Here is a 20548-nt window from a genome sequence, read left to right as displayed (position 1 = left end):
GAGACTGCTTCCTGAATATAACGCCAGTAGCACAGACACTGAAACCAACAATTAATAAATGGGACCCCCCCAAAACTGAGAAGCTTCTAAGGTAAAGGACATAGTCAACAAGACAAAACAGCAATACATAGAATGGGAAAAGTTATTCACTAACCCCACATCTGACAGAGGGCTGATCTCCAAAATTTATAAAGAACTCAAGAAGCTAGTCTCCAAAACACCAAATAATCCAATTAAAAGTGGGGTGCACAGACTGATGCCTGAGAGGCCAACAGGGGACTGATCAAGACTCCATGAATGTAGTCTCAGTGAGGAGGCCACAGAAATCACTGGGGTCTTGAGTAGTAGATCAGTGTTTATCATGGTTTATGAATGATCATTGGGAGTCCATTCCAAATAGAGGAATGCTCTCTCAGCCTGGACACATGGGGAAGGGTCTAGGTCCTGCCCTGGATGAAATGACAGACTTTGGAGATCCCCCCAAGGAGGAGAGGAAGAGGGAGCTGGGATTGACATATGAAGCAATCTTGTTTCTAATTTAAATTTTTAAAAAGTGGGAAAAAAGTCACATTAATGGCAGAAATACAGGTCCATCTACTTTAATCTCCCCATATACACTTTTCTCCCTCTGGTACACAGCATTCACAAAAATTTTAATAGAAACAAAAAAATCTTTTTTTTTGGCCTAGGTTAATGCATCATACCACACTGTAATGGAATCTTAACACATCCTATAAGTATAGCTTGGTCGACCAATCATGAGCCTCATTAGAAATGTCTTTGGTGTAATCAAGCTTTTTACATGGTAGATGAGGACTGGAATGCCCAAGGACCTTAATTAAAACCACAAGTGACAATGAGTTTTTATTAACAAGTGTACTTGTATTATAAGCAAAATATAGTGAAGTAAAGGGCATAATTTATTCATAAATTTTCCTACTAGCTTGCAATGTTGTGATATATATTGTATGTCTCTGTGTCAATCATTTAGATAACAAATACCTAGCCAATAGTTAAAATTACTCAACAATGTTCCCTGATTAAAACGATTCTAATATGTTTCTAGCCATTGATCAATAAAATTTAATTATTATTAGCACAAATTCTAAACACCCTCATACTCAAGCTCTAAAATGAAACTATTTAGTACTAGACACCAACGTGGTGTACACTTTCACAGGGTACAGTTAGCTCTCTCCATGAGAGCCACATAGGACTGTGATCCAAGTCATGGTCACACCACAGACAGGGAGCTGTCTTGGTGACCCTGTCTGTCTTCTTCCCTTCCTTTTCTCTCCATTAGCATCTTATCTCTTCCTTCTCTCTCTTCCAGGGTGTTGTGTTTTGAGTGAGATTGTCCCCCTTAGGCTTGTGTGTTTGAACAAGTGGCCCCCAGATGGTGGCATTATTTGGAGAGGTTTAGGAAGTTCCACCTCATTAGAAGTGTGTAGAGTGAAGTCTTCCCGCCAGCCTGGTTCCAGAGCTGCATCAGTCCCAAATGAACACACAGGAGGCTATATAAATTATGAAGCTGTTGGCTGTTTCTTACTGGCTATCTCTGACTTAAGTATTTACCCCTTCTCTTACCAGAGAAAGGGTCCAGACCTTTTACTCCTCTGGAGGTTACATCGTGACTTCCTGTGTTTCTCTTTCCCAGAATCCTCCTCAGCTCCTAGTCCCACCTATCTTGCTTCCCTATTGGCCAACAGTGCTTTATCTATCAACCAATAAGACAAACATATACACAGAAGGACTTTCCCCCATCAATTGGTGACTTCTGGAGCCATATGCCCAAATACACTCTTCCTTCTGTAAGTTGGCATGGTCATGGTGTGTTATCACAGTAACGAAAAGGTAACTTCGACATGGGGCAGAGCTGGGATGCTACAAATGAACCTCTTGTCCTCTTCCCTCGTGTATCTAGTAGAATGAACCTGTCCCCTGACCTCTCTCAGTGTCACCTCTCTGACACTAGGTACTTAAGTCATCAATGCCTTCAGGGCCTGCTTGTTCTCTACGCATTGATGAACAGCAGGCAGGTGCCGAGGATTGGTCTAGGTGTGAGGATAACGTGATGAACAGAGCAATCAGAATCCAGCCTCCATCCAGTGCAGGACACGAGAAAAGAGCATAATATTGGTCATGGCTTTGGAGAAAAGTGAAGCAACATGGGGCAAGAACATGTGGGGCGCATGACAGGTAGGGGACATGAGAAGCGGGGGCTGGGAAACATGATGGCACTCTGGGGAGGAGGGTAGAGAATTCCCACCAAGATTCTACTGTCTCAACCCGGTTTCGCTCGTAAAGGAATCACTTGAATTAGAACATTTTTGAACACTTAAAATCACCTCTCCCCTAATTACTCTGAAATATAACACAGCATTCTAAATGGGGGGGGGGAAGGGTAGAGCTTTTTAACCAAAACTCAAATTGTTCCATCCTGCTCTGGGAAAACCAATAAACTACAGCCAAATGAAGGAGAGGAAAGCAACTTTATCAAACTGTAGAATCACACTCTTGAGTAACTCCTCGAGGATGCTAAAGAAGGGTGGCTAAAATCACATTATTTCCTTGGTGAGTAAAAAGGATGAAACTTCAGGGCATGACGGAAGCAATGTGCTCATGAGCTCACATCAGCTGCGGTTGCCTGTAGAACATCGAGCCAGCATGGGTGAGGAAGGGAGGAAATACCGGCAGTTGAAGGCTGCCTGGGGGGGAAGAATCAGTTTTTTTAAGAGGGTGGCTCTTGGGAGGTTGCCCATGTTCTAGTAAATGGCCCTACACCCATGCACATATAGAGGGGCAGTGCTAACAATTAGTGAGTTGTTCAAAATAAATAGATGAAGGGAGGGAGGGAGGGAGGGAGGGGGAGGGAGGGGGAGGGAGGGAGGGAGGGAGGGAGGGAGGGAGGGAGGGAGGGAGGGGGAGGGAGGGAGGGAAGGGAAAGGTGGTGAGAGGGACATGGTGAGGAGCCTCTGAGAGGAACTGCAAGTGGGGATTGGATAGCTATGATCAAAATACATTGCATACATGCATGGCAATCTCAAAGAAGAAATAAAGTAATACATTAAAGACCTTTAAGACTCTTTATTACAAGGATAGGGCAAACGTTAGTCATTATGATGGAGGTAGAGCTCAGAGCACACAGACCCCAAAACACTGAGGAGAGTTGCAGATAGAGTAATGACACAACACCGGTCCAGCATCTTCCCTTTTTATTAGGATTCAAGAAGTGAATCTGAATGAAATTTAATAGGCAAAACACACACACAAAAACCCCACCTAACCTGCACATGTAGCATACATAAGCATATACACTATGAGGATTTAATTAAATATGAAGAGAACTGGTTTTTGACCTCAAAAATAAGTTCAGTGTTGGCATTGCTGTCTCTAACATACAGTGTTTAGTATTTAACAGGAAGAATTACAGATCCCCAGGCTCACTATAGTCGTGGATTTTATATTATGGTATAAATAGATTTTAAGAAATCATCTATATAATAAAATAAGTTCACTTTTGAATTGCAGCAGTCATTTTCTTCAATCAATAAAAATATTCCTTGATTATAAAGCAGCTTGAGTTCGCAAATATATTTCAGGAAAATAACTCTATTTGAAATACCACACTTAAAAAAACAAAAAGGCAACCAAGTGACCAGATTTAGATTTTTAAGACAGCATATTGCAAAACAGTTCAGCAGAGTATATTTCTAAGCATAAAGAAAGCTCCATCCTGAAGGATATACTTCTAATTTCAGAAAGCAAACTGTTCCAATAATTTGTGTGATAATTTCAAGTCTAAATATTTACAACAGAGAATGAATTTTTACACATAACAGGACAGAAATTTCAATACCTATCCACAAGACGAATGTGTGACATTATTCCATCACTATGGTAAAGCTTAGTTTAACAAGTGCCCAAGACAATGAGTTCCTCAGCACAGTTCTGTAGCTGTGTAGCAGCTACAGCTAAACCCCCGCCCACCCCAAGCCCAGACACCATGAACATCCAAACAGGTAACACACCCTGCCTAACACATTTCAATTTACTTTCTTCTGCGAAATACTTCTTAAAGGTTGTTCATATCCCAGGAGGAAATGGTGGCAAAGTCCCAAAAATATAAAAAAATAAAAAGAAGAAAAGTGCATCATGTTTCAAAGTGCTGTTAGTGTGCCAGGAACATACAACATTAAATAAGTGTGCAAATACCTCTGCCTTGAGTTCATAAACTTAACTGCAAGCCTCTGGTGGTGCATACGGATGGGGCAGTCCAGCACAGAGGGGAAACCTGAGGGCATACTGCGTGCAAAGCATGCGTTGAGTCAGGAGACCCGCGCTCACTCTCAACTCTGTTAACCGACTAGTGAGTTGTTCTGGGAAGGAATTCCATCTCTGTGGTTGGCAATGGGTGTAAGGGGGGGGCAGACACTGCCAAAGCCCACCTTTCCCCCGAGTTCTAACTGCTCACAGGGGCCTGTGAGTTTACCAAACATAAAACACAAGTTAGGCAGCCACTGCTCTCTAGGTACTTTTAGTAACAACCACAGACAGAAAGGAACATTCCAGAACACTTGGACAGGTAACAGATCACATGAGCATTATGAAGATGGTAAAAACTTTCACCTCTGTGAAGACCAGAACACCATGTGCAAAAATTAAGTCAAATGGCAAGTAACCATCACACATAACTTAATAGCACATTCTTTCTTTGTTTGCTTGGCTGGTTTTTGAGACAGGGTTTCTCTGTATTGTTTTGGAGGCTGTCCTGGAACTCACAGAGATCCGCCTGCCTCTACCTCCCGAGTGCTGGAACTAAAGGCGTGCGCCACCAATGCCTGACTCAGGACCTAGGTTTTAAAAGTGCTTATTTTGAAATTTTCAAAAGAACTATGACCCTCAAAGTTCATATGTGTGTTCCTTTTGGAGTTTTTTTTTTAATTAAGATTACTGTACTTTCAGCTTTTACCTAGTATCTAAATAAAATAAACCCTCTGCCATAGACCCCACTCTACATCTGGCACACACGCATACTCAGAGGAGCTCATTTAATGCCTTAGTCGTTTAACTCAGCAACTCTCATCAACGAGCTTTGACCCACTGATCCCTCGGTAGGTCACTCTGCTTGGTCTAACCAGCACTCCATGGTATGGCTTGCAGGTGAAATAGCGCTTGTCACCCACGGCACCGTCATTTTTTCCCTTGGCACTTCGGAGCTCCAGTCCAAGCCAGATGCCGGAGGCAAAGTCCGTGGGACCCACGTACCTGACGGTCGCCATTTCGTTAGAGCTGGTGAGCAGGACCTGGGAGCCCTCGTGCAGCTTCGCGGTCCCCTCAAGGCCGCCTGCCGTGGTGCTGCTGCTCCAGCTGCGGCGCAGGGTGGTCTTGGACCTGTCCAGAAGGGAAAGGAAGAACCGGCCTTACACATGGAGCCACTGGATGCAGTTTCCACGTGCACAGGAGGAACGCCTACCGCCACTTCCACGTTCATTAAATTTACAAACGAGACAAGTTTGGAGTAATAACTTTGTTTTTAGTTTTGAGCAATATAGCGTTAGACGTTACTGTTCACTTTTACTTTCCTATTCCTCAGAAGAATCTAAATTATAAATCTTGCTCTTTTATTTTTCTATTGCCACAAGGACATTTTTTATTTTAGTATCACCATTTCTTTTTTAATTAAATGTAAAAGGCAATATGCACTCATACAGTTAGAGGACATTTGGATTTTTTCTTTCCTTTATTTTTACTTGTGAAATTATAATTTTAAAACTTGGAAATAGCAGTTATCAGGAATATACTTCCAATTTCTAAATGCTTGTCTCTTTGTCTCTTTTAATATTACCCTGTTATTTATAAATATATGAATTTATATCTATAAATATATATTTATTTGGTATATATATTTATAAACATTCTCACACAGAGAGAGAATTTCAGTAAACAATTAGGAAATAAATATCAATATTTTTAAAACAGGAAACTGGCATTCTGAATGTAGTAAATTAAAATTTTCTTTTGCTGTCTTTAAAGTATTTCTTTATATGAAAACAAATCTTAAAACCTGTAACTTTGTAAAATAAATTTTAGATAAAGACATTAAGTGTCTCCCTATGTCTAAAATCCACACTGCCAGAGAAGCTAGAAAACAAGCCCACCCACCCACCCACCCACACACACTGTCTTCCAAATCTTCCCACCCACCCACGCTGTCCTCCAGGGCTCCCCCACCCACCCACGCTGTCCTCCAGGGCTCCCCCACCCACACTGTCCTCCAGGGCTCCCCCACTCACCCACGCTGTCCTCCAGGGCTCCCCCACTCACCCACACTGTCCTCCAGGGCTCCCCCACCCACCCACGCTGTCCTCCAGGGCTCCCCCACTCACCCACACTGTCCTCCAGGGCTCCCCCACTCACCCACGCTGTCCTCCAGGGCTCCCCCACCCACCCACGCTGTCCTCCAGGGCTCCCCACCCACCCACGCTGTCCTCCAGGGCTCCCCCACCCACCCACGCTGTCCTCCAGGGCTCCCCCACCCACCCACCCACACTGCCTGTGAGGACTCCCTCTACTGCCCCACGCCCATCTTTCTCTGTGTCCACAGGGGCAGCTGACCCCGATATCCACAACAGAATCTTCACCTGGACCTTGATGCCCTCTCCCTCGGAACCACCCAGAATGATTATTTAGGGCCTGCCAAGGGTGCCTGGAGTCTTCTACCTCAGGGCCCGTACTTCCCTTCCCGTGCCCACTGCTGTCAAAACCGCCTGACATCTTACCGTAAAGAGGGTCCTACTAACTTTATGCTTTATTGTCTGCATTTTCAAAAGATTCATTCAGGGTGTATGAGTGTATCATAGTAGCCCGTGTGTCTGCTGAAGAGGCCATCAGGTGTCCTCCACACTGTCCACTTGTTTCTTTTGAAGCCACTCCTACTTATGAACCTAGAGCTCGTGTTGTTGGAAACCAGCAAGTCCCAGCCATCCTCCTGTCTCTACCCTCCTTACAGCTGGGGCTAGAGCGTTTCCTGACACCTGACTTGTGTGGTTGTGAGATCTGAACTCTGGCCTTCCCGACTATGAAGCCAGGTTAAGAGTGCTCTTAACCACTGAGCCATCTCTCCAGCTCCCAGTTTCTGGTTTTAAATGTGATGCCATCGCATACAATATCTCACTTGTTTCTATTAGTCACCCAGCAAGAAAGGAAGAGGACTCAAAATTTATAGCTAGGACTCCAGGGCTCAGAAACTTCTCTAATCCACACCTTCCAAAATGTGAAGGAATTGCAGCCTGAAAATACTTGTAGAGCCCAGCATAATAGCACACACATATAATTCCAATACTCGGGAGACTGAGACAAAATGATCATGAGTTCAAGGACAACCTCAGCTACAGAGTGAGATCTGGGCTAGCCAGCACCGTATGGTGAAACCCTGATTTAAAATAGAAAATAAGGATCCAGGCATAGCAGCTTATGCTGTAATACAAGCAGTCAGGATGCTGGGGCAGGAGGATCAGGAGTTCAAGGACGGCCTGGGCAATATGAAGAACTACTTCAGAGGAAAGAGGGGTCAAAGAAACAGAGGAAGTAAATAAAATTAAACCACTTATAACTATCTATCACATCAAATGCATAATGCAATACACAGAAACACATTTTTACTGAATTCATAAGAAACAGTTGAGTTCTGTTCCTACACAAAAGCATCTTCTGTTCATTCATTCTCCAAATTCACACCAAATGGATGTGATGAGTTTATCTAAACCTGATGAGTTTATCTAAAATTTCCTATTACTAATAAAAAACTCAGGAGTCAAATATTGGGGTAAACACTGATTGATTAGAGAAGTGGCAGAGAAGCAACCAGTGACCTCCTCTTTCCTTCCCCAACTAAAAGGTGGAGAATCTTTCCAAGCCCCTCCCTACTACTTCCTGTGCCTCTCTATATGTTTCCTGGGTCCTCCAAAACCTCTATGGTTAATTCTGGCCAGTTAGTAGCTAACTCCACCACCTGATTCAAGGTTAAACAGTCTCCGAGTGTCAGTGCGAACAAACATCCCACAACAACCTGGTGCAATTTTTCAGAAAAATAATGGCAATGAGCTCCATTTTGTGAACGTTCAACATGTGCCTCATGTATACACATCCCACTTAGCCTCACACAGGGATTTCACCCTCTCTGTCTTCCACATTCACTCTGAAGGCATTGTCTATTTCCATACAAATAAAAATATGTAGCACCACACAGATCAATCATCGTCAACTCACTTTTCAACATAGATCCCTCTAGGCAAATCCCAACACACTAGCAAGCTCTGTAGAGCCACCCGGACTTCCCGCTCACAGTGCTCAAGCCTTACATTCCCAGGGACAGGAACCCGAACACTGGGGCTACGTGTTTTATATAACGAAAGAGTATTTCTAGCTAGGTTCTAGTGAGGGCTTGAAGCCCTACATGGAGCAAGAGTGGGGCAAGTGGGCTTCTCATATTAGTTTTCTCCACTTAACACGACAGTGGCTATTGGTTTGCCATATGTAGTCTTTATTATCTAAGGTATGTTCGTTCCACGCCTAGTCAGTCAGTCAGTCAGCCAGCCAGCCAGCCAGCCAGCCAGCCTGCCTGCCTGCCTGCCTGCCTGCCTGCCTGCCTGCCTGCCTGCCTGCCTGCCTGCCTGTCTGTCTGTCTGTCTGTCTGTCTGTCTGTCTCTCTCTCTCTCTGTGTCTCTGTCTCTCACTCTCTCTCTCTCTCTCCTTTTTTGGTTATTGTTGGGTTTTTGTTTTTGCTTTTGTTTTTTTTTATTTAACCACTAATGGTTATTGGATTTTTAACTGAAATTATCAAGTATCCCTTTCTGCAGATAACACAACTCTGCATGAAAGACCCCCAGAAACTCCATCAGGAAATCCCTAGACCAACATGTGAAGCAAAGCAGTGGTTACAAAATTAACATGCCAAGACCAATATCCTTCCTATATACTAACGAAACCATAATACTCAAAACAGTCAACAAACAAACCTGAAATAAACCTAACTGATAAAGTCACAGACACATACAATGAAAACTTTAAAACACTAGAGAAATAGATTGAAGGTGGAGAGACCTCTCATGCACATAGGATAGTAGCATTAATAGTGTGAAAACAGGTGTCTTACCAAAAGTAATCTACAGATTCAATGTAATCCACATCGAGATTCCAATCAACTCTTCACAGAAATTGAAAAAAAATAATCTTAAAGTTCATATGGAAACACAAAAGACCTCAGATATCTGATATCCAAAACAAGCATTACAATAAAAACTCTGCTGGTGGTATCACCATCCCTGACTTCAAATTACCCTAGAGAGCACTGACACAAAGCCAGACACTGAACAGGGGCAGTAGAAGCAGGAACCAAGATATAACCAAGACCCCATGGCTACAGCCAACTGATTGTTTACAAAGATGCCAAAATACACATTGGTGAAAGGACAGTATCTTCAACAAGCAGTGCTGGGAACACTGGATGTTCACATAAAGATTGAAACTTGATCCTTCTTCATTCCCTGCAAACAGATCAATTCCAAATGGATCAAAGATCTTAATGTTAAACCCCAAACACTAAGACTACTAGACAAAGAGAGTACAGAAAATATAGGCTGAGGTGAGGAGTTTCTGAATGGGACCCCAATTGCCTAGGAAACAGAACCAACAATCGACATGTGGGACTTCACAAAATCAAAGTTTCTGTATCACAAAGTAAACAGTTAATCCAATGAAGACACAGCCCACAGAAAGGCAAAGATAGAAGATGGATGGATGGATGTTTAGATGGATGGATGGACGGACGGACAGATGGACAGACGGACGGATAACAGATAGGAGGGTGGGTGGATAAATGCATGGATGCATGGATAATTTGTCAGATGAATGGGTGAAGTGGGTGGATGGATGGATGGATGGATGGATGGATGGATGGATGGATGGCAGGTAGGGTGGGTGGATGCATGGATGGGTAGAGATATATAAGTGGGTAGGGTGGGTAGATGATAGACAGACAGACAGATGAGTGACTTAGATGATGGATGGACAGGTAGACAGGTAGTAGGCATCTTAGGTATATAGGAAGGTAGACAGGTGATGACATAATATATATGGGATATATCCCATAAAATATCTTTGCCAATGAATTATACATCTGACAGAAGATTGATCAGTGTCTAGAATATACAAAGAACTCAGAACACCAAGAAAGCAAACAGCCCTATTAAAAAGTGGGCAATAGGGCCAGGCGGTGGTGGTGCCCGTCTTTGATCCCAGCACTTGGGAGGTAGAGGCAGGTGGACCTCTGTGAGTTCAAGGCCAGCCTAGTCTATATAGCAAGTTCCAGAACAGGCTCCAAAGCTACACAGAGAAACCCTGTCTCGAAAAACTAAAAAGTGGGCAACAGAAATAAACAATAATTTCTCAGAAGAAATACAAATTGCTAAGAAATATTTTTAAAGGATACACCATCCATTCTTTGCCATTGAGGAAATACAAACTAAGCTGGAGAGATGTGTCAGCAGTTAAGAGCACTGACAGCTCTTCTGGAGGACCCAAGTTCAATTCTAGCACCCACCTGGTGGCTCACAACAGTCTGTAACTCCAGTTCCAGGAGACCTAATACCCTTTTCTACCTCTACTGGTACCAACTGTGTAAACTATGCAGACATGCACACAGGCAAAACACTCATAAAGTAAAAACAAATGCTTAAAACAACTTTGAGTTTAATCACTCCTTTTAATATTTGTATTTTTAATATTTATTTTGCACATATGGATATCTTGCCTAAATGTCTGTCTGTGCATCACATGTGTATAGTGCCTGCAGAGGCCAGAAGAAGGAATCAGATCCCCTGTGACTGGAGTTGCAGGCAGTTTTAAGGGGCTATATAGGTGCTGGGAATTGAACCCCAGTTCTATAGAGAACCACCAGTGCTCGAACCACTGAGCACCTGTCCAGCCCCAATTTCATCTTTCTTAATGCATAAGCTCTGGGGAGAAAGGAACGCTATGCTCTGCTGGTGAGAGGAAAAACTGATAAAGCCACTATGAAAATCAGTGTGGCAGCTCTCAAAATACCAGAATGAGATCTGTCATCTGACCCAGCTATAACTCCTTCGTATGTATGCAAAGGACTCTTACTTCCTACCACAAAGACACATGCTCATCCATGTTTACTGTTGCTATAGTCACAATGGGGAGGATATGAACAGTCAAGATTTTAATCAACTAATGAATAGATAAGAATGTGGTACCTACACAACAGAATTTTATTAATCTGTAAAGAAAACGGAAATTATGAAATTTGAAGGAAAATTGATGAAACTGAAAAACTACACCGAGGTAACCCAGATCCATAAAGACAAGTATCACCTGCCGTCACGTCTATGTAGATCCTAGCATTGGGTCTTCCAATTTGTTTAACTTGGAGTACCTATGAAGCCAGGAAACTATAAAGGGGCCACTGGTGGGGGTGGGAGAGAATGTTAGGAGGGGAGTTACTAGAACACAGGTGGTAGGAGGGGCAAAGGGGAATAATGGGAATGGATGTTTAAGTAGGGAGGGGTGGGGGGGTGTAGATCACAGGACGAGGTTAGGCAAAGGATAATTGATTGTAAGGATGCTTGGGAAAGTCATAAAGAAACCACCATTTTATAATGTAAGTGAGGCTGGAGAGAATGCTTGGTGCTCACTGTTCTATCATGAGGACTAGAGTTTGGATCCTCACACCCTGGCAGCTCACAAATGCCTGCAACTCCAGCTCCCAGGGATCTGACGTCTCCTGGCCCCCACTGGTGTGTGTGCACATGGGCATGCACATACATGTATGCATACACACATAACAACAACAATAAATCCTAAAAATGAAGGGAGTTTATTTGAAGTTGTCCTATACATGGGATTATGCTCCTACAAGCAGCATAGGCTGACAAATAAAAGACTCAGTGTCAGGTATGGGATACCTCCCCTCAAGCTGCTGGCCAGGGGTGACCTAGAAACCCCCAGAACAATACCAGCTATTGCCACTGCTCTTAGTTGCCCACCAGAAACTGATGGTAAGACCCTACTGCTGAACGCACCTCACAATTCAGTCACAAGACATGGCGAAGTGAAGTTTCTGAGTGGAAACTTTCTCCCTATGTAGAAGGTGCTACGTAGGCTGCTGGCAAGAAGAGTCACCAGCAGTCTTAGCTGTCAGGGCACCCTGCGGGTCACAGCTAAGGACCAGTGTGGCAAAATACCCCCAAGGGAGCCACAGTGGCATGAATGCTATGGGGGTAACCAACTGTTTTCTGATTGGATTAAGGCACCATTCCGTGGGAGAAAACACACCCTGGTACTGTAAATCTGGCCAAGAACCCGTGTTTGGGAAACCCACCGGCCTCAGGGGTGGACCAACTACTATTATTTTGCTAAATGGGCATAGTATCAAATTACCCTCGAAGTCCACATTCCTATATCCACAGACTAGTGTGGCTCTCAGACTACATCAAAGAAGTTTCTTCATGTGGTGGATGCATTTGGCACAGATACATCTGGTCAAGGTCCAGAGAACAAGAGTCTACAGGATGCTCAGCCACAGATGCACCATCTATGCCACACCCCCTTACTCCAAGGTCCAGGCATCACTGTGGAAAAGGGGCCAGGAAAAAATGTGAGAACAGAGGTCAGGGAGGACTAGAGTGAAGTGGTGTCTACTGCACACGACAGGACTGATCCACTCGTGACTCACAGCAGCTGTGGCTGCCTGCATGAGACCTGCACAAGAACAAGTCAAACATTTCTAGCACCAAGGGTGAAGGGGATCACCAGCCACCACCTCCACCCCAGCTGGGGAACTTCTGGCAGTCAATGGCTTCTTGGGGGAAGGAGGGTGAGTTTTCTTTAAGAGTGTGGCTGCTGGTAGGTCCATCACATTCCAGAGAATGCCTCCAGGCTTCTGAGTTTATGGGAGTATAAACTGAATTCAGTGGACTTAAAAAAGAGACATGAATTGGGAGGGGGAAGTATGGGATGACTATGGAAGGTGTAAGGGCGGAATATGATCAAACAATTGTGTGCATGTGACATTGCCAAAGGATTAATACAAATACTTTATTCTTTAGGTCTTACTGTAAACAGGTACTGGTGTCAGTCACTCTGTTTACACACCCCTGAAGTTCATTCTTGCTATTTCCACAGGAAGAGCTGGTTACTACTACTTCCTGCCCCCACTTGCCCGGCCAGGGGTCAGCGCTTTCCTCCCTCCGTTCTCGGAGCATAAAGTTACTGTCCTTAATCTCCCTGCTATTTGATTGGGAAGGCCAATTTCAAACTCTAAATCAGTGATGGATTTGAGCAATATACACTACTAGGGGAATCGAGAACACTTTAAAAAAATAATTCTAAGAACTGCCTTAAGCAGACTGGCCTTCCATTTCTTTCATGCATGGGTGAGCGTATTAGGTCAGATCTGATTAATTCAGTAAACAGGCCTTCAAAATCAGCCCACCTTACTCAGTGGAACCACAACGTAACCCCGGCTTCTCTCAGTGGCCATACTGACCTCTTAGAAGAGAAAACACATGCAGCGCACTGCTTTTAGCCACTGTGACATTTTTAATTGAGCGTTCAAAGGAGGGAGGGAGAACTCAACATACGGATCACACTTTCTCTCTTACGTGCTACCATTCTATCGAGCAGGGTGCGAGATACAAAACTCCATTTTTCTTCCTTCACAGAATCCTGGCATGCTCATCTTGAAAGGCAGTTTCCTAAGTCTTCTCAATACTCACTTGGCAAAAGCATTTCTCCTGTTAATCTCTTTTTGGGAAGAAGCAGAGGTTGTGCTGAAACTTCTCCTAAAACCTAAATGTGAGAGCAAAGGTCAAAAGAGGAAAACACATCACTGGTTTTCAATAAACTCTTGTTTTCAATAAACGCTACAAAGAGTTATTTTTAATCACTACTACAGATGTTCTATGACACCAAGAGGTTTTGGTTTTTGTTTTTGGGGTTTTTTTTTTTCTGGAGGAAACTGCTGTGCTGCAGTTCTTCTAAGATAAAAACCCCTCATCCTGCAGGGAAGTGCCTTAAGATCAGGAAGTAAACAATTCAAAAGCCTTAGGAAGTCCCTAAAACTGACCAGATCCCACAGGCCTCTCCCTCCTGAGTTTACACAGGCAAAAGATGAGAGACCAGACCTACTGCTTGAAAGTCAATCTGCCTAAAAGATACTGAGCTGCCTGAAAGAGACCCTCCAGCCCACTGAGCTGCCTGTGGGCAGTTCACTGTACTCCGGGTTTCTAGATTTCATAAGGCGTCTGCCCCTGTGCTGGGGTGGGCTTTTGGTGATGTAACTGTCTATAATCTCTCACCCACATTCCTGTAAGTAGCCTCAATAAAATTCACTGGTTCACCAAGTTGGACTTTGGTGACATCCTTACTTTGGTCTGTTGTTGGTTCCTACATGGAGTGAGTAAACGCTTGTTCACATCTCCACAAGAACAGTATCACACAACAAAAATTAAACAAGTGCCTACTCAGAACATAACTAGCTTAGATTTCTAGACAATTTCTTATCCTTGCTTTCTTTGCCAAGCTCTGCTCACACAGGAATAAGTGATGAGCAAGACATAACTTTTGGAACTTTCTCCTCTAAGATTTCCTGAAAACTAAGTAACACTAAGTCACATGCTGGTAAAATGGACTCAGTATATGATTAAATATTACAATCTTGATAATCATATGGAAAGGATGTTTTTCAAAAACTATTGTTAAAAATATTCCAGTAACAAAACACTGAAGAATAAACTTCAGAGCTCCTCAGTGTACCCTTTCCATATAAAAGTGTTCAAAGATTAAATGACTTCACAAAAGGTAAAGTTACAGAGAGAAAATAGATTTCAAATTCAGGCATGCCTGAAGAAATCTCTTGATTAAAATAACTCCCAATTTAAAACAACTATAATTTTATAGAATGTACTGTTGAGCTGACTCAAAATCATACTCTCTCTTTGTCTCTGTCTCTCCTTCTCTCTCTTGGCACTTGGTAACTTCTCCTGGCTTCTTTTTTTATGGTTTGGCCTCTCTGAAAATGTACTTGGGGGATCTTGGTATGCCCCCAATATCCATAAACACACACACACACACACACACACACACACACACATACACACAAGACAAGGGACTCAGACATAATGGAGAAGAACACTGTAAAGATGGAAAAGTGCCAGAGATACACATCCACCTACAAGTCAGAGTGGCCCAGAAAACTCACACAGCACCATACACCACCAGGAATGTCACCTCAATACATATTCACTAGAATGGTGACAATCTATGGTCGAGGAGTTGACTGCAACAAATAGCCAAGGATCGTCATTATATGAATAAATGTTTCATAAACAGCTATCCACAAATGGAAAAGAAAATCAAATTAAATCCTTACCCCACACAAAGTCAATTCTGGGTAAACTGAAAAACGTGAAACACAAAACCAAAACTTATAACAATGTTCAGGAAAGAGCACTAAGGTTTCTGTCTCATGGGAAAAAAATCTTAATATAAAAAATCGAAAACCATAAACTGTTTTATTCTTTGACTACATAAAAATTAAAGAAATCTTCTCACCAAAGATGTCAGAAAAGTGAAGGTATGTCATTAGCTGTCAAATATTTGTAACATACAAAACCAACAAAAGATTCATCCCCAAAATATACAAAGAAACCTTCAAATTAGCAAGATAAGAAGCAAATGGTCCAAAAGAAGAATGAGAGGCTTAGACAGAAGGAAGTGTGTGTGTGTGTGTGTGTGAGTGTGTGTGTGTGTGTGTGTGTGTGTGTGTGTGTGTGTGTGTGTGTGTGTGTACACCCCACAAATTCAAAACTGAAAAGGACCAACTGCTTCCACATCAACTAATTAAAATCTGGGAAAAGAAAATTAAAGTCACAACGAAATACTGTTTAAATCTAGCAGAGCAGCAACTGTTTCCAGGCCCAACAAGACACCAGTTGTGGAGTTAGGGGAACAGTGGCTGAGAGCAGTACATAGTGCAGACACCTGGCGTCCCCTAGGGAGAGCACAGGGAGGGTGGCTATGCTTACCAACCCCAGGGCAAGTTCTCCTCGTGTGTATAATTAGTAAAAATAAAAACAGGATGTAACAAAAATGATCCGCAACTACACCGTCAGTCACACACCCCACAGACATGCCAAAAACAAAGTAACGGGCAATGGAAACAAAACTCTGTTTACTGATACTGCCGCATACAGTAGAAAAGATGGAGAAAATCATTGGAATTATAAGGCTCACAACCTTAGGGTGGGATACACAAAAGGGAGGCAGGGGAGAGGGCTGTGGGACTCAGGGTTTCCACAACACAGCTGGGAGGCAGGAAACGGATACGCTCCAGGCTTACATGCTCGATGCAGATGCATTCCAGATACTCTTTGGTGGAGAGATATTGATTCAGATACTGAACAGTAAAAATACATTTCAATGAGGGAAAGTGAAGAAATTCCTTAAACCGAATTTAAAACCCATCATCTTACCAGGATAAGAATGATTCTGCTTATTTGAAGATATTTCTGAAAGTGTATCCAGGGAGTCTGATAGTCTGGGAATAAAACAAACAGAGCATGCCTGGTTAGATGTAGCTGGTCTTCCAGCTAGGGTGGACTCTCAAATGATGCTCTCACATCAACACTGATGTCTTCTATCCCATTCATTCAACAGCATTGACTGGGCAGCCACGTGAGCCAGGAAAGGGCTTTACCCTAGCATGGGAGGCAGGCCCCACACAGACAGGGTATCACTGCACAGCACGGGCAGCATGGGAAATTCAGCTCATCTGACAGAGACCTGACTTTTGACATTTATGTGACAGCTCTGCCATTGTGCTGTATCTGCTGCCCATTACTACTTTGTCGTCGCTGCTGCTGCTGCTGCTGCTGCTGCTGTTTTCCCAGTACAGGAATTGAACCCACAGTGACTTCTGACTTTCCTTTCAAATTTATCTCCAAAGGTAACACTAAAGACTATGGAGATAAGTTTATTTTATGCAAAGTTTAATAGATGTAAGAATAAAATTATAAAAGAATCACCAATTCTGATATTGAAAAAAGAGATGTCAGAATTTCTGGTAACCTGGACAGCAATATAATCCACAGGCTTCTATGCTTGACCCTGCCCCCCACTGCAAGGGCTGCCCCCCAGTGAGGTCTCTCTCTCTTTAAAAAGCCAGGTCCTGAAAGCCTCATTTTCTTTCAGCCCTTCACTGACCTAAGCCTGCAAGGCCTTCATCTGTCAATCACTTCCCCCGACACACTTTTTTCCCATCAGAAAAACCCTGCAGCCCCGCGGTGTGTTCAGCTGCATCCCACGGTCCACATGCATCATTTTTCAGGACACACAGCACACCACGATGGAGAAGGGCTTGATGGACACAGACCCTACCCCAGGTAAGCAGCAGGGACTGGAATGAAGTAGTGATGGACAGCTGAGAGGAAACTTCTGGAAGTGACCAGTTCATTAGAAATAAGTGCCAGCAGCAACGACAGAAACACACGAATAACATGTTCACAAGGACCCATCAGAGTCAGGGGAGGGGTCAAATGTGACCTAGTGAGTAAGTTTCTTTAGACTGCCTTTAAAGAATATCCACTGGTATTATTAACCAGGACAATTCACTAAATGAAAACTGTGTAATGACACATAGACTGGGAAAGCTACTCAAACAGAGGAATCGTGTGGGCGGATCCTGGGGCAAGCACCCATTCTAAAAATGCAGAGGGGAGAAATAAAAAAGCCAGCTTTGATCCTGAGGCACTAGATCCCAAAGCGCTAGAGGTCAGAGCATGACTAGTCACCCAGACAGTCTCCAGCAGCCCCAAGTTTAAAATCTTCCCGTCCTGAAGACCAGTGAGGCCTTTAAAAAGCTCCAAGCTGGCTTGCATTAGAAATGTCTTAAAACCGGAGACCATGTCTGTTTTGTTTGCTCACGGAATGCCTAGCACAGCACAAAGTGCTAAAAGACACTTAATAGTATTTGATGATGATGAATGAGACAATCAGAAGATGACAGGAAGACAGCTGGATGGAGACAGCGGTTCATTTCAACAGAAACGTTTCTTTTAAGAAGTGGGGGTTGCTTTCAAATGTACTACCTTGGAAAGACCAAAGGGAAGACAAGTAAAACAGCGTGAATCCAACGTGTGCTCTGTAAACAAAGCAGTGAAAACACAAACCACAGGGAAAGTGTGGCCTCATGAATGGGAAGGCTGTGGTGAGGCAGAAAGCACGGCACTGGGAGTCAGAGCCAACGGTGCCCACTAGGCCTGAAATATACCCAGCTCTGTGCTCTAGGTAACCGAACATGGGACACAGTCCAGGCCTCACAAGTGAGAGACAAATCAAACAGGTGCAAAGTACATGTCAATCATCTGCCAGACCCGGGCCCCGAGGAGCCACAGGATCCCCCATTACAGGGTTATGGAGAAGAGCACGGCTGGCCTTAGCTCTCTGGGCCCCAAGGGATGCTTTTAGTCACTGATACTGAGATAGCACTGGGGATGGTGTCCCCGTACTGGTAAGTGCCATCCACTAAAATCATGGGCATTCGGGCCAACAGGAAAATAACAAAGCTGGGCTAAGTTCAGCCCTTCCATTACTCAGCCATGTGACTTCAGCTCTGCTACTTTTTCTCTGGAACACTGTTTTCCCACCTGTAAGATGGGAATAACCAGAGCAATTCATGGCTCCCTGGGCCTGCAGACGACAATGACACATGCCACTTGGGTGCTCAGTAGAGAGCCTACCATTAAATGCTCGATAAAGGTTGGTAATACTTAGTGTCATTTTCCAACTCACCTGGCCAGGTATTTATTAGTAGCAAGAGAAACAACACTGAAAGGAAGACACCTTAAGAACTACAAAGCACTGTATGCTGAAGACTTTATTGCTGAAAAGAATAATGTATCAAGCACACCAGAAATGAAGAAAATTAACATCAAAGGCATATGTGGTTATTCAGTAAGAAAATGATACTGAGAAAGAAATATGATTTTTAAAAACCCGAGTTTTCCCAGAAACCATCAGCATCCAGTTAAAAGGGAACCGGGAGAGACTCCAGACACTGATACAGTTCTCATCTCACAAGTCTAGTTACATCATGTATGCTGTATCCTGCCCTGAGATCACATCACTTTTCCAGCCTCTGAAAATCAGAGCCAGCCTCCCAGCGCCACATTTCACTGGAATTTCAGGAGGGCCTGTGTTTTGGATCAGTCTGCTTTTAAAACCAGAGATGGCAACCAGTACACTGTCTCACCGAGGAAGTTTTGTTACACATAAGCCCCTGAGACTTCGCTTCCCCAAGAGAACTACTGCCTATCTATTTTTGAAAACTAAGGGAATCAGAGGAAAAAGCCATTTTTGTTCCATTAGGTTTGTAGGAGAATGAATGGGTGCCTGCTGGCAGGAAATTTAATGTAGTTAGGATGTGACTGAAGCAATCAGAGAGCATTTTTACTTTTGTTTGCATGACAGATTAAGCTTACTCCTCGCACTGTTCTTAGCAGCAAACGCCACTTCTAATAGCCTACACACACACTCATAGGGTTTGCAAATGAGGGAGAAAGGAGGTTTTTAAAATTGCAAATCCTCAGCAAGGCAAATTTAGCTTCCCATGAGCCTTCCCTCCCAAGAAGGTAGCCGGTTAACCCATTGAAGGAATGCATGTGCTTATCTTCTAGATGACATCAGGGTCCCTAGGTACCACGAGGAATTGCAGAGTCTGTGTAAACTGACACATATCCCAGTGTCTTCTCACCTCTGTACCCTGGATGGTGGGGCAAATATTCCATACCGCGGAGAACAACTAAAATACTGCACACCTCCAACCGAACCGTCATTCTTCCCGTGGGGCTTCTCCAGCTCTATGCCATACCAATACCCTGGAACATGAATATTGCATTTTAAAAGCATCACACTTCATTCACAATCGTTAGGCAGTTAGATGGCTTAGTGTTTTCACAAATGACCGAGATGATGGAAGATCATCATGATCATTAAGCTTTCAAATGATAAAATTATAAAATAAAACTTGAAAATTTGAAAAGTGGGAGAAATGTTGTAGTGGCATAATTGCACAGCAGTACATTAAGAAAAATAAAACGCACAAACTCAGATTTGCAGAGAATTAGCCATTACACAAGGGGAGCCCCACCAAGATATATCTTAAGACTATAATGCAAAAGAAGCCGTCCTTGACTCTAACGTAGCATGCTTCGGTGAGAGCAGCACAGAATGCTATTGAGTCGCATAAATCCTAGCGTGGACCGCACTCACTCACCCTCCCAAGAGGAGAACACCGCAAACAGTCATTAAATAATTAAACAAGGGCGGAGATAACACGGAAAACACAGGGCAGCATAGTGATGTCTCTCCATCTTCTAGCTAAATGAAAAGTCTTAGATTTGGTAATAGGAGAACCTGTCTAACAGACAGTATCTATGGGCCTCACTCAGAGGAAGGCGAGTCT

The 20548-nt window shown here is 43.4% G+C and overlaps 1 protein-coding gene across 6 annotated transcripts in view; it reads right to left on the bottom strand.

Annotated features, from left to right (window-relative positions):
• Positions 1–3198: 3198 nt before the first annotated feature.
• The window catches only part of Clip4 (CAP-Gly domain containing linker protein family member 4), an 84135-nt gene continuing 66785 nt past the window's right edge, over positions 3199–20548 (bottom strand). For all 6 annotated transcript variants that reach the window (XM_021229257.2, XM_040730770.1, XM_040730767.1 and 3 more), the window contains 4 exons: positions 19838–19961; positions 16560–16624; positions 13803–13875; positions 3199–5394 (listed from right to left, as the gene is read on the bottom strand). In XM_021229257.2, the coding sequence (XP_021084916.1) occupies positions 5073–5394; positions 13803–13875; positions 16560–16624; positions 19838–19961 (584 nt within the window). In that variant the 3' untranslated portion in view covers positions 3199–5072. The remainder of the gene's footprint in view (positions 5395–13802; positions 13876–16559; positions 16625–19837; positions 19962–20548) is intronic.

Source organism: Mesocricetus auratus, unplaced genomic scaffold, assembly GCF_017639785.1.
Source record: "Mesocricetus auratus isolate SY011 unplaced genomic scaffold, BCM_Maur_2.0 Super-Scaffold_100024, whole genome shotgun sequence".
NCBI lineage: Eukaryota > Metazoa > Chordata > Mammalia > Rodentia > Cricetidae > Mesocricetus > Mesocricetus auratus.
Note: the sequence above shows the minus strand (reverse complement) of the source record. Positions and strands in the feature narration are given on the sequence as shown.